A 14,145-nucleotide genomic window follows, 5' to 3' on the forward strand; every position below is an offset into this window, starting at 1 on the left:
GTGGCAGCTGGTTTCAAGAGCATGATAATAAAGACCATCCCGAAGAAGCCATACCCGAACCCCACACTTTGGAGAATTTCACCCATTACTATAGTGCTTTCTCTGGCAAAGGTAATACAAAGTGAATTTCTTAACCAGCTTCAGAGCCATTTGGAGTTGCAGGGCCTTCTTGGCCCTATTCGGTAAGGATTGAGATCTCTGCATGGTAAGGAGGCCACCCTTGTGGATGGGAGAGATAACTTCTTGACCAGAACAAATTGCTGAGATTTAGGGTGCTGGACCCCTCTTCAGCCTTTGACCCCAGCAACTCTAAGATTTTGTTGTCACAGTTGGAAGGGGTCACAGAAGGGGCTCTTCAGTGGTTAAGATACTTTCTGGACAGGCGACAGTCGGAGGTTACCCATGAAGATTTTTTTACTTGTACTGTACGACCTGTGAATGTGGAGTTACCCAGGGTTCACCACATTCACCCGTCCCAGTTAAAATTTTAATCCACCCTTTGTTGCAGCTGATTAACTCATTTGATTTAAGTGCCAGTCTTGTGCTGATGACTAAATTGCTTGAGGAGGCGCCAATAACTGGGTGAAATTATTTGTAGACTACTGATGGCAACAGATCAGGGAATGAGGTCAACTAGCTCCTACCAAATGCAAGTGATACAGAGGTTATTTTCATAGGTAGTCTATATCTCTTCGTGCTGCCCTGGGGCCGGAGTTGCATCCTTACCTCTTCCTGCTTCCATCTGCATGAAATCCCAGGTTAAACATTTGTGATTTCAAGCTTCCCATCTTCCAAAAATTGATCAGCAATGAGTGCAGTTTTCTTTTAACTTCGCAAATTAGTAGGCATGTTCCACTACAACGCTAAGGAACGGAGCCCATGGTAGTGGAAGCCCCTACTAAATCCTATTTAGATCACTTTAACGCTCTATTGGCCACAGCTTCCGATAAACTGATCCACCATCTGCAATTGAACAAAAACCCAGCGATCAAGATGATCTAGATAGCTCAGAGACAATCACATTTCACCTCTTAAAAAAGCTCTTTACTGGCTACACATTGAAGCCAAAACATATGATTGCCGGTCTAGTTTTCAAGGTGCTGTCTGGCCACGTCTCAGCTAATTTATCCAGCAAACAGGGAAGTCGGGTCCCACAAAGTCTCTGCAATCATTTGTCCCCAACGTCTTGGTAATCCTTCAACAAAAGAAGTCTCCCTGTGTCATTGGGGCTTCAGAGTTCAAGGATCCCATGCTTTGGAACAGACTCCCTTACCTCTCTTATGCAACCCACAAATTTGGCTGCTTTTTGGAACTTCATACACAATTTTTGTTCAGCCAAGTCACCAGTAGACATACTTGTTGGCAAGTGTGGTTGCCCGACCTATAGTGGTGCATATTTTAAATGCATTTAATCAATGGAAGAGATGAAACGCATGTGAAAATCAAATGACAATGAAAATATTTAAACCATCAGCACTTTTAGAACGTTTTAATTTAAAATATAAATATTGCAATTAACAGTTTTCAGAAATTAAGCATGTGCTGCCATGTCTGTCTTGACATTTTAATTCTTATTCAAAGAATCTTAATAACTTTGGAAGGAAACATTTAATGTTACCATTCTTGCTGGTCTACCAAACCTACTAATTTTGCCACGATAGTGACAGAAAAAAGGCTTAAGCTTCACCGATATGATGCTTCTTCAACAGAGTATACAAAAATACATCTTTTTTTGCATAACAACGGAGTCCAAAACCCAACTTATTTTTGCGACACTGCCCAAAACCTGGAGGCGGCAAAAAAGGAGGCATGAAGTACAAAGATATTCACAGTCGTAAATGCACTAAGATCGCTAGAAAACACAATGCCAGAGGCTTCTTCTGCCAATTGAGTCACTGGATGTAATGCATGCGCAGCATGCTAGCACCACAGCAAAACCACACAATCAACAGACTTTGCACATACTCAAAAAATCAGTTTCCTTTTCAAACTTTTTTAGATTCACAGAATGTCCCAGGATTGCACTTAAAATGTTAACACTGTCCAAATGACAATCATCGTTCAATAAATAATACTTTAAGAACTAAGATTGAATAAAGAAACTCATCAACTAATACATTAATACCAGAATTACATTCCTTTTCTGCAATAACCGTGACGAATTCAACAATTTCGCAAGGAAAAATAAAACGCAACTGCAAAATATGGGTTTTAACATGCTTCAGAAAATGCAGAATTGTGTACATGTCAGTGAAACCATGCTTCAGAATAATTTAAGGTGCATATGAGAACTCGACCATTACAACAAACGCCCCCCCCCCAAATGTTTTTTTTTTTAAATCACAAATGTATCACCTTTCCAAATCCAACAAGTAGAGGCAGTGCTTTTTTTTCATGGGTTCCCCTGGCATATATTAACGTGAGAGTGCAGATAAAGCCAGAAACCTGGTATCATTTTCTTTCTTCAGTTTTAGTTGGTCAGAAAGACCATTCCAAAGTTGGGGCCCTAAAATGCTAAAGGAGCGGCCACTTTGGTTGTTGAAATTCGGTATGGCGAGTGGAATAGGGTTTGCCAATCTGAGAGCTTTGGATAGCTGGTAGGATTTACTCTTGTGTGTGTTATCAGAGCACATTTTTCATCGTGGGTAAAAACACTTTTTTTAATGGTGTACGTAAAGTACGGGGAGACACCCCACGTGCCCCTTCACCACCTGTTTAAAAAACAGTAAGAAAACTGAAAATAAATAAAAATAATTTTAAAAAGGGGGAAAAAAAGAAATCAATGTTTTTACTTGCGACGGTCGTGATTACCCTTTGCTCCATACAACACTTGATGGACCCATTTCCCTAAAAACGTATACATAAGGCACAATGTTTACTTTCTTCTGGCTTCCACTGGAAACCAGTGCCAAAATGTAGTCCCTTTGGATAGGTTAGCCCTTTCTATAAGTCTGGGTGCCAGCAGGGCACCTGAAGTCCAAGACTCGAATGTACCTCAGTCCGGATTTTACAAATGAGCAAACATGTTTCCCCTCTGATTCAGAGGAACTCAGTTGATCAGCCCTTTAATCTGTATTTATGGAAGTACATTCCTTTGATTGTGGCATCTGTGGTATAGGGGGCCTGCTATTATCTATTACAATACTACATGTCTTACCCTAGTACTGGCAATAAACTCTAGAGATGAAGGAAGACATTCTTGATGTTTCCTTAGTCTGGGTGGTTAGGAGAGGATGATCTCGGTTTTGTTGGATTTAAAAAGAAGCCAGCTTGAAAGCACTCAAGCTTGGATTCACAAAAGTTTGCTTTGAATGTTAGTGTTACGTTACAGGAATAATCGATGTGCACGCAATCGGTATAAGTGAGATTTTGCAAGCAGAATCCTGAATGTGGGGATCACAATAAAGCCAATTCCCACAAAACATCAATATTGCCCAAAAACCTTAGGGGGCACAGGGTAGAGATGCAGGGCAGTTTAGGCAGTTAAGGCTGTAGCAGCAGGGAAATAGGAAGAGGTGTGCACAAAAAAAGAAGCAGAAGTCAACATTCTACTGTTCGGGATTCCCAAAGTTAGGATTTACACATCTATCCCATATCATTAAGTCCAGGTAATTCCAGCATCTCAAGAGGGTACTGGACAGGAGCATCTAACAGACATTTAAAAGGAGTGAAGAAAGAAGAGAGGCTTTGGGAACCCCAGCAACTAATGACAGACTGCAATGTGACCGGCTGAGAAGGTTCTTTCATGGCATCCTGCCTCGCGTTTCACAACAGTAGCGAGTGAATGGGGTGGAGCAGAGCAACAGTCATGCGCCAAAGCGTCCCGATCCATTCAGCGGCAAAGCCCACCATAGAGTCCTACAACGGATTTGTCCTGCTCCAGCAGAGGCCAGGGAGATAATTGCCAACCAAGAGACTCAGAGTGGGGATAAGGAAAGCATCCATTATAGAACATTCTCATTTTCCATTTCACTCCACAGTCATTACTCGTCCTTGTTGCAAATGTCTCGGTTCTTACCCAGGAAGGGGACAATATAAATGAGGACTGAAGCGAGAAACGGGTATGTGGAGATCTGAGCATGTCCTGAAATGTACACTTATGGTGCTCATTCTAGAACATTCGCGTTTCTGATCTGGACACCACCTTCTCATTCCTAAATCATCTAACTCATCATTCGTGCTCATTTCTCCTAACACTGCCTTTTGACTTTTGAGCCACCCTCCACCTCACACAAGAATCAAGAAATCAGAGAAATTCTACAAACCTCAAGGTTTTCTGAGCTGCAAAGACGGAAAAACATGCCAATCCCGGAACATATTGGAAAGAACAGAAATGTACATCCATAACATCAGTCTATTTGAATTATACGGATCTAAATAATATATACAATTGTGGACAGAAAGAACTACAGCACAGAATGAGAGAAACTGTTTGCAAATACAAAGATCCCACTGAAGGCAGATCTATATCTGAGTAACAACCCTCAATTTGCATAAGTGATGCCAATTGCAGCATAATCAATTTAATTTATCCTTGCTTAATGTTGACATTGCAGTAGTACACACATCTGACGTGACAGCAGAGAGGTCTGATTGCCCCACTGCCATCTTGATACACTTGCCAAATATCAAAGGGAATGCTATTATGCAGACCCAAGAAATCGAAACTCATCAAATCGATCACCTTCTCCTATGTCTTTTGGATTTTAGGCCAAGCAAGAGCATTGGATGTAATGCCGGGAGACCAATGATCGGGTTCTCAGTGGGGTGTCACAACAATCAGACTAGGGATCATCATTTTCCATACCTTTATCAGAGACAATGCAGAGGGTCTGGGAGGGTAGGTCTGCTGGCTTACAATTGACACAGAGACCTGCAAAAGACTTGATTCCTCCAAAGAGAATGGCATAGATTAGGATTTCACAAAGCTTGAATAGTCGTCATAGAGGAGGCAACTCAGACACAGTCGTGCTATGGGGAGCAGTAGGTTGATGCCCTTGCGCAGCAGAAAGATTTGGCGATTGCTACACCCAGGACTGAACATTTTCCACCTGTGTGACCAGAGCAAGGATCCAATATTTTATCAATGTGCACACCATTGAAGAGGGCTGTCTGATGGTCTTGTTTCCAGTTCCTAAAACCTTGTGGTGAAAATAATAAACTGTAGACAAGGCACACTATAGAGGAGAGATATTGACAGGTCGCAAAGACTACACCAAATAACCTGGAAGGCAGGAATGAGAGGAAATACCTGAAAGTCAAAACTGCATGCCACAGAGGTATAAATATAGCAGTTGTACATACTTCAGCAGGAGAATGGCTCTACAACACACGGTTCAGAGAGGATACAAGTCATGAAGCTTTAAATTAGCAAACAACGTCTCATAAATGTGGTAAAGGCATACAAATATCTTCCGATAGAAGAGATCGGGGTAAGAAATCAGTAGCAGAAACCAAAAATGCACCGCCTCATGGCAATTAAAGGTTTAGTATTCATTCATTTATAGTCTACTTTGCAAGGATTCCTCAGCTAGATGTTTACAGAAAAATCCTTGTATTTTCTGCCAAGCCCCCTCTTGTGCCAGGAAGTGTGCTCTGGGTTCTCCTCCCCATACAACAGGTAAGCCCACGAGGAAATGCATGGAGGCAGCACACATTGGGAAAACTGGGGGTTCAATGTAATGCCCTGCCCCGGGGTAGACGACAATCTCTGGCTTTTCCTTTCCATGTTCCAGTAAAATATCAGCCGCCATGTTGGCATAGAGCTCACTCTTCCAGTTCTGGTCATCCTCTCCAACAATGAACAGGAATTTCCCTTCGGCCTTCTCGATTGGAATTAAATATTTACGATTTTCAGCCTCCAAAGGACTGTTTAATGCCTCCACAACATTCGCTAAACCAGGCTTCACAAGTTTGATGCGTTTCAAATCTGCACCTATTGGGGGCATGATCACGTCCTTGTAGCGTAGTGTGGCCCCCACAGTGACAATAGCTCCATTGACAGTAGCAGTTGCAGTAATACCTTTCAAAAAAGAAGCCATGGAGACAACCAGGTCGCCCCCCTTGGAGTGTCCAAGGAGACCAATTCCTGGACCTCTGACCTAAAAGAAAAAAGGGACACGAACATTAATGTACTCAAGGTAACAAAGCCATCAATCACATACTATTTCTTTAGTTTATAATGCACTAACAGCACAATACCAGTGTTTCATTGATCTCGCACATGTTTTCTTTTACCATTTACATACGTATCACAGAGGACATAATAAGGGTTATGCAAGTGGTGTCAGACGGTGCCATGCTGGACTGATGACCTAGCTTTGCTTGGCAGAACTCAGCTTCATAAACTACGATGAGAAATTAATTACCTTTCTCATTTTCTTCTGGATTATACGGTCTATGAGCAGTTTACATGCAGGATGTTCACATGCCAAGCCCATACACACCCACCCACAGCTCAGCTAACTAAGCCCAGCAAACGTTGCTAGGATTAAAGATACGTAAAAACACAAGAAAAGGCAGCAAAATCACTCTGAAACATTTGGGTCCCAAGTTATTTATTTAAATTTTATCTAACGCGCCACTCACCTACACAATAAAGCCAATGCTGTCCTCTATAAAATTAAATCGCTCTATCCAAATGTATTTTTTTGTTCCCTAACGCTTGCCCCTTACCACCATCTTGGCATTTCCAAGCAACTTGTATATGCAATCGCGTGCTATAACAAACCATATAAATAAATGGTGCTAAATCAAAGCGATCTCTCAGTACCATGGTTAGCGCAGGCCCTGAAAAAGTGGTGTACCAACTTGAAAGTCAATGGTTTATTGACAATCAATTGCATTGTGTCCAATTGGTTAGAATCAAACTTTATTCAATATGCACATCTAGTCAATGCATACATTTACTCAATCCAAATCTTCATGAACTGGAAGTGGCCGGAGAAGAAAAAAAAACGTTGTCCATCGAAAGATGCGAGCCATGTTCTATGTATTTACTTTTAAAAGGCACAGCCATGCCCTGCAGGGTATTAACGTGCTTACAATGTAACCCAGAGAGGAAACGAAGGAGACTCTACTTTACAATAAAACAGCAGCAACAATGCAGACAGTGGTTTAACCTAGCAGCAGGGTTCAAAATTAAGATCCTACGAGCAGCAGCTAAAACCAGCTCCTGGGTCTCAGACATCATGCAGCAGGCAGGAGCTACCACTGGGGTACCAGGAGCAAGTACACAGCGCACTGCAAATCTGAATTGGGGTTGTTTTACTGTGGCAGAAAGGTCAGCGGCAGAAATGACTGCATGAGAAATGTACGATATACATAAATGCAGATACTCAATGAGCAAGTATAAAACAATGGTCCTCTTTTTTTAGTAGGGGCTTGTTGGGGGAGGACTTAGAAACAAAGGAACAAAGGGGTGACCCAGCGAGCTACCTTTCGATGTCAGCTGTAGAGGTGAAACAACTTGATCAAACCCAGAGTCAGTTTAAACAGCCATCTTTTTCAACATATGTAAAAGGATGGAGTGGTCGGGTTTACAAAAAGTTTATTCTGTAAACACATTAAAAAATGACCCAATGGTCACGTTTGCAAATCAAAACACAAAACACCGTTTTTTACAGAAGCAATAGCTCGTTGTATAGCAGTCTTTAGTCCTTATACTCTAATAGTGTATCACTGTGTTCTGTGTTGCAGAACCTGAGAAGGATTGCTCGAGGGCCCGAGCAACTTCATTTCTGAACGTCCAGGCAATATGGGACGCCTACACAGATGATGAAGCGTCATAACAACTGAGGCAGGGCTATGTTCTCTTCACATGTTTTTAATTAAAGCATAAATCCAATTAGTTATCAGTGACGTTTAGAAAATAAATTGCAAGCCAACTTATAATTAAAATGATATGAACTGATAGGATACATTAGGTTTTATTTAGAGCTTCAGTAAACTGCATAGAACAGAACAACGGGCAGACTCTATGGAACAGTATCAACGATTCTGTATTTATTCTTATAGTTGAAACGTGTTGCGACCCTCCTGGGTAATTTTCAAGGCAGTCTCATATGCATTGTATTATTACTCAATCGATAGGCAAAGTTGCAGGGTGACATTTCTGCGGGTGGAGGGAGTGGCTCTCAATCAAGAATTTGTTATGGTTGCTGGTAGGTGTGGCTGCGGTGCAATGACAGTGCAAGCCACTCAGCAATAGGAGAGAAGCCCGACACTGCCACCCAAGACTGCAGGTCGCATGTGCAACCCTTGAACTCGTCAATATAACGGGGCTATCACCACAATGGATTGTCCACACTGAAGGACCTCACTGCAGCCACACTCTGCAACTTCGGCAATCGGGTAATACACTAGGCATATGAGATTGCCTTGTAATCACAGTTCAAGCCGCTTGACAATAGGAGAGAAGCCTTGAAAATGACCCAGGAGGGTCGAAACACGTGTCAGCTATAAGAATATAGGTTGCTTAAAATCAACCAGACTTCTATCTTGTCAATATTATGGACATTCTACTCTTAAATAAATTATTATCCTGCTCATGTCACAAGCGTTACTACCTTTACAATTGTTGATACCTTACCAGGGACGGATGGGAACTGTCCCACCAGAACCCCAACACACGCAGCAGGGTACCACACATTTCTCCTGCTTAAGCGCAGTGAACCCTCATTCTGGTGCCCTAATTGCATTTCTATTTTTCTAGTGAACAGTAGTCATGCCTTCGTTGTGAAAATAAGGAGCTCGTTTGACACCACAATGCAGGTGCAACTTATTTCTCCTGCCAAAATGCAGCCCTCAGGACTGCCAGAATATGCCGGGCAGTCCCTTTCAAATTATGTTTGGGGGCATCTTACCTACTGCTGGGAAAACCTGTCCGATGCCGCTGTGGGGTGCACACATAATGCAGATGTTTCTTAATGCAAACTCCAATGCGTGATTGCCCCAGTTTTATCCTTGAGATTGGATAACATGAGCACCAACCACCTTGAACTTCATTACTCTCCAAGTTTGTTCACTACCCAGCACTAAAGAGCAGAAAGCAGGTTCCAGTAGGTCTGTGATAAGCTTAAACCCTTTAAAGAGGTCTGCCTTTGGCCAGAAAAAAACACATTTTTAGTGGCATGATAAGGATGCTGTCCTATGGAAGATGCAGATTCCATCAGCCCTACCATGCAGCTTCATTCTGCAGCAAAAGCCTATACAAAGCAACGGAGGAGGGGTGAGTTGCTGCAGACTACCATGGGACAGCTTTATTGGCCTCTACACCGCAGAATCAAGCAAAGGTGTCCAAAGGGAGCTGAAACCCTATATGACCACTTACAAAAAAAAATCTATTAAGTTTGCTATGTCAGAGTACTAGCTCACTTCCAGAGCCCCCAATGTGTGGCGGCGCATTTCAGTTGCAAGGTCCAGATACCAGTCCTTGCCCTCATGATTTGCACAGATAATACAGGTAGTGCAAAGGCAGCACACAGAGAAACGTTCCAAATGCCAAAGAAAGCAGATAACATTATCCGGTTTCTTAACAGACATTTTAGAGTAATGCTGTGCCAAGAATGATGCTCTTACTACGTGAATGTATGCCTCAAGAGGACGCTCTTGACGTCTTTGGGATAGCAGCATCCATCGTTCTCCGACGCCGAGTTCAGGAGTGTGTTGGTGAACACAGTGAATGGCACTCGTCCACTTTTGCAGACACTCCCAAACCCAATGAGAACCAGAGAGAGGCAAGCAGGAGAGCAGGGAGAAGAAGAATGGCGGCTACAGACACGTGTGGGTTTAATTTCTGATACCACAAAACAATTCCCAATCACGAGAAATGACAGAGCACAACGAAGAATATAACTGGCATTAATGATTCTGCTAAAATGGTAAATCAGAAATATATGTGTTTTATGAGGTCCCGACCATGAAGAACAAAATACTTTGTATTGCCCATCATCCTAACTACAGCTGGATTCCATGGATGGGCTTCCAGTGAGCTGAGGAAAATCACATCACAGATTAGTGTGGGGGAATTGGAGGTTGAAAAATGAGAAATGCGGGTTGAGAAAGATGGCGGCAGGGCGACAGAGGTCCAGTGCAGATGAGCTTTGGAGCCGAAATATACCCCCCACACAACCTGCAAAAAAGCAATATCTGATGCAAGAATCCTGCAGCAGAAGTGATGGGATGAGTTTCCTGCATGTCGGCTCGCTAGCCGACCCAGTCGCTGAGTTGTGTATGGCGCGCGGTCTCGGCCTGCGTTGCGGCTGCCAACTCCTGAGGTGCCTGATCCCGACTGACTCTTTGCCCTGATCCGCTCCAAACAACTGCGTTATGACACGCAGAAGCCTGGACGAGTGAAGCGACTCGAGGAAATGCAGCACACCTGCCCGTGAGGTGCCGGGGGGGCTCTGAATACGTGCGTGGGGCAACAGGCCCACATCACCGCTTCAGACCGCGGGCCGGGCCTGTGGCGCAATAACCAGCATGCCCCCGTCTGCCCGCTGAGACGCCGGCAGACTATCACAGGCTCGGCAAGGGCCCGGAAACTGCAGAGACCCAAGAAACCTGGCCGGGGTGTCAACGCAGATGTCTCCCCATCCCAGCCCACAGGGACGATATGGTTTGCTACAATACGGAGCGGGCGCGGGCTGCACACCCTGGCCACGCTGACCATCCCAACTACAGGTGAGCCAGTGAGGGGTGCCGCACATCGGTAGAGACATCCAGGGGCGGTGGCGAGAAGGCCACGCACCGCTAGACCCCAGCTTCCAGAGGCGTTGCTAGGGGGGGGGGGGGGGGCTAAGGAGGCTATAGCCCATGGTCTTTTGGTTGTAGCTCCGGATAGAATCTCAGGAGCTACAGCCAAAATGCTAGCTAGCCCCCAGTCCCGACAGTTCCGACATCAGCTTAGCCCCGGGTATTTTCCAGACCTAGCAACACCCCTGCCAGCTTCTATCAAGGACTAGGCCCCAGGCGGCCACATAACACCAGTGAGATGCTATGGGCGTTGCCACCCCTGCCTGAGACCCGGCCCCTGCTGCTGACGGATACTCTGGCCTTGTCTATGTGCGACATTGGGAACAGAGCGGGCATGCAGGCTGGCAGGGGAGGATGCTGCAGAGGCACCACCGACTCCCTTGACACTAAGTCGTAAGAAGGAGTGTGTACATGGATGCTTGGACTCCGGCAAGCCAGGTGAAGACAACCACAGGAGTGGCCTCCAACTGCTCATGCAAAGGAGCCTGATTTTCCCCAACCAGCCCCCACAAAACAGCCACCTGCTTTGCACGGCTGTGTCCACCCACAATGGGGGACTACCCTCTAAGGTCGCATGCACGGCACATGGCCAGAGTACAGGTTAAATTGAATGGCGCTGCTGAAAAAACACAGACCAGCCTGAATCAGCACACGTCTGGCATGCCACGGTTTGCCCCTGGTCCCATCTCCGATAACGCTGCAGATACCAATGCAACTGGCACACCGCTGCACCACTCTATCCGGAGACAGCCCACAATGGAGATTCAAATACAGAACCAGCTGCAGGCAATTCTCTTGGAGATGAAGACTATTGGGCAGAGGATGCAAAGGCAAACGATAATGTCCAGGACATTAAGCGGGACCAGCAAGATGTCCATACTGGACCGCACAGGCAGACCAGACAACCGATAACCAGCAGCGCATCAGCTTGCTAGAAGACATGCTTGCACGGCCACCACTGGCATGGATGGCCTAATCAAAGAGGCGCAGCGCCTGGGTGTGAAATAAATGGAGGACCAGGAAAACCGGTCCCGACTAAACCTCCGCCTGGTGGGCCTCCCTGAACCTAGTTAGGGGTCAGATCTTGAGCCCTACATCTATGGCTTTCTTCAGGAAAAACTGCAGATCCAGAACCAGAGGAACCTTATCACAGAACGGGGACATAGGGCCCCTGTCCCCAAGTCCGCGCCTGGTGAGCGCTGTAGGGAAGGCATGGTATGACAGGTATGACACTCACACAATCCGTACAATTTGTAAAACCTTTATTGAAATTGTTGGGGGGTGGAGAAACTCCTACTTTGCCCTATAACTAAGATGGGAGTAGTCTCGACTATCAAATAATAAATAACTCAGTCCTAGTGGAGTCCGTCAAATCAAAAAATTGGCCTATGCTAAAAAAGAAAACTAATGCCTGCCCTATGTCTTGTACAAAAAAAGTGCAAAAAGGAGAAATGTATGCAAAAGGAAAAATAAGTGTTCAAATGAATAAGTGTGGTTGAAACAGCTCTCCTCCCCACGTTAGACCTACCTCACAGAGTAAGGCAGTCCTTGTAGGCAGGATGACCCACTCTGGCTCGGCTTCCAATACAACAAACAGTTGAAAAACGTGGATCGAAGCCTGCTTGGCCTTCCACGTTAAAATCTTTTACCAACTTCAAAATTAAAGTTTCGACCAAAGAGTTGACAAAGGTCCCCCTCTGTCGGGCTCAGACCTTTCACAACAAAGTTCAACACAAACTTGCATGGAGGATCATTTCCCAAGCTTATCATTCTTCGGGTCTCCCTCAGTCGGGCTCAGACCACTTTCAGATGACGAAGACTTTCGAATGTGCGTGGCTTCTGTTTCAGACCACTGCAGAGCCACTTTGACTCAAAGTTCAACTTTCACTCTTCCCTTCTCTAGGAATTAATCATCTTTATTACACTTTTGCTGTTCATTCACTTTATCGCTTCAAACAATGTACCTTTCACAGAGTCTTTCGAGGTGGCTACTTCCTTTCGCCGGACCACTCCGTTAATTAGCATCGCTGAGTTCGCAGCTGTCCTTACATCAAAGTTCATTTATAGGTCTGCCTTTTCTCACATCCAAACACACGCAGCCTTTGCTTGCAATATAATGTTGCTATTTCAAACTTTGACACACACCAGTCCCTCGGGCCGCTTGCCAATTCACCGGCTGTGTGCGGCTTTTGCGATTTCCAATTCAGGAGTCAAGGTTAGTACCACATGCTTGGCCTCTCCTCCCCAACTCTGCCGTTCACCCGGGAGGGTCGTTGGCGTCCTTGAAACACAATGCAGTCTTCACTTGTGGGATTTGGCCTTCTCCACGTGTCTTTTGCAGCCTGTCCGAGGCAAAGACCCACAGTAGGGAACTCTTGGGGTTTTCGACCCGTTGCTCTCATCCCTTGATTCGTCGCTCTGCTTCAGTAGATTTGCCTTCACGCCAGAAGTTCTGCTCGTACTTGTGTGCCGTCTTGCCCAGAGTTTGCCTTTAGGTGTTACCAATTAGCTCTCCTCAGACGGATAAAAGGTATCGGGCGTATGCACTTGAATTCAAGTGCCTGACTTCGCCTGACCCGATTAACAGGACATGTTCAGTACGATGCATGAGTGTAAGTCTTGTTACTCTCAAGACGCCCTCTTCCTAGTGTTTGTGTAAAAAGAGGGGGAGGAGGGAATTGGGACCTCAGAGTATCCTAAAAAACAGAATGGGCTACATTAATAAAAAGGGGGAATACTGCGTCTCACTATCCGCTGTCTCATCCCCACCCACTCCCCGAAGACCCTCACCCAGATGATCCTCCCGGAGAGAGAAAGAGAAAAAGAGAAAGAGCGAAATAGAGAGAGAGATATATATATACACATCTCCCAGGGGACTAGCGGGCGAGACTCCCTCTGGTTTCTTACAGCACCCACCCGTTATTACCATGCACCTATTAAATTTCCAACACAAGCTGGCCTTACTGAAGGCCTTCCGAGCCATTGGCACTGCATGTTGAAGGAGCCGACGCGCAGATATTCAATTACTTTTCCATCAAGGTTTCTAGGTGCAAAAAAGGGTTCAACCCCATATTTGACACACTGAAAGGCACTGATCACAGATATTACTTAAAATTCCCGTCCGTCTAGTGTATCCTGCTTGATAAACAGTGGCACTCATACGATGACTTGGAGGAGGCCTGATGCTTCCTGAGGCAACGAGAATTAGTCTCCACCGAGTACCCTGCCACAGATATTGGGAGCCCCAAGCTGAACGCATGTGACCCCCCCCCCCACCTCTGCTGCAGCGCTGGGCCGACCATACAGACACTGGAAGAGCAGCAGATGCAATTATGAAGCACCAGTGAAATGAGAATATGACCTTCATTGTAGATCCATGCTCGGGATCTT

The 14,145-nt window shown here is 45.2% G+C and overlaps 1 protein-coding gene across 1 annotated transcript in view; it reads right to left on the reverse strand.

Annotated features, from left to right (window-relative positions):
- Window positions 1-1,474: 1,474 nt before the first annotated feature.
- The window catches only part of LOC138527520 (acyl-coenzyme A thioesterase 1-like), a 119,481-nt gene continuing 106,810 nt past the window's right edge, over window positions 1,475-14,145 (reverse strand). Inside the window, exon 3 of the mRNA XM_069638772.1 lies at window positions 1,475-6,101. Coding sequence (XP_069494873.1) covers window positions 5,502-6,101 — 600 coding nt within the window. The 3' untranslated portion in view covers window positions 1,475-5,501. The remainder of the gene's footprint in view (window positions 6,102-14,145) is intronic.

This window comes from Ambystoma mexicanum, chromosome 14, assembly GCF_040938575.1.
Source record: "Ambystoma mexicanum isolate Mex_15411 chromosome 14, UKY_AmexF1_1, whole genome shotgun sequence".
Lineage (NCBI taxonomy): Eukaryota > Metazoa > Chordata > Amphibia > Caudata > Ambystomatidae > Ambystoma > Ambystoma mexicanum.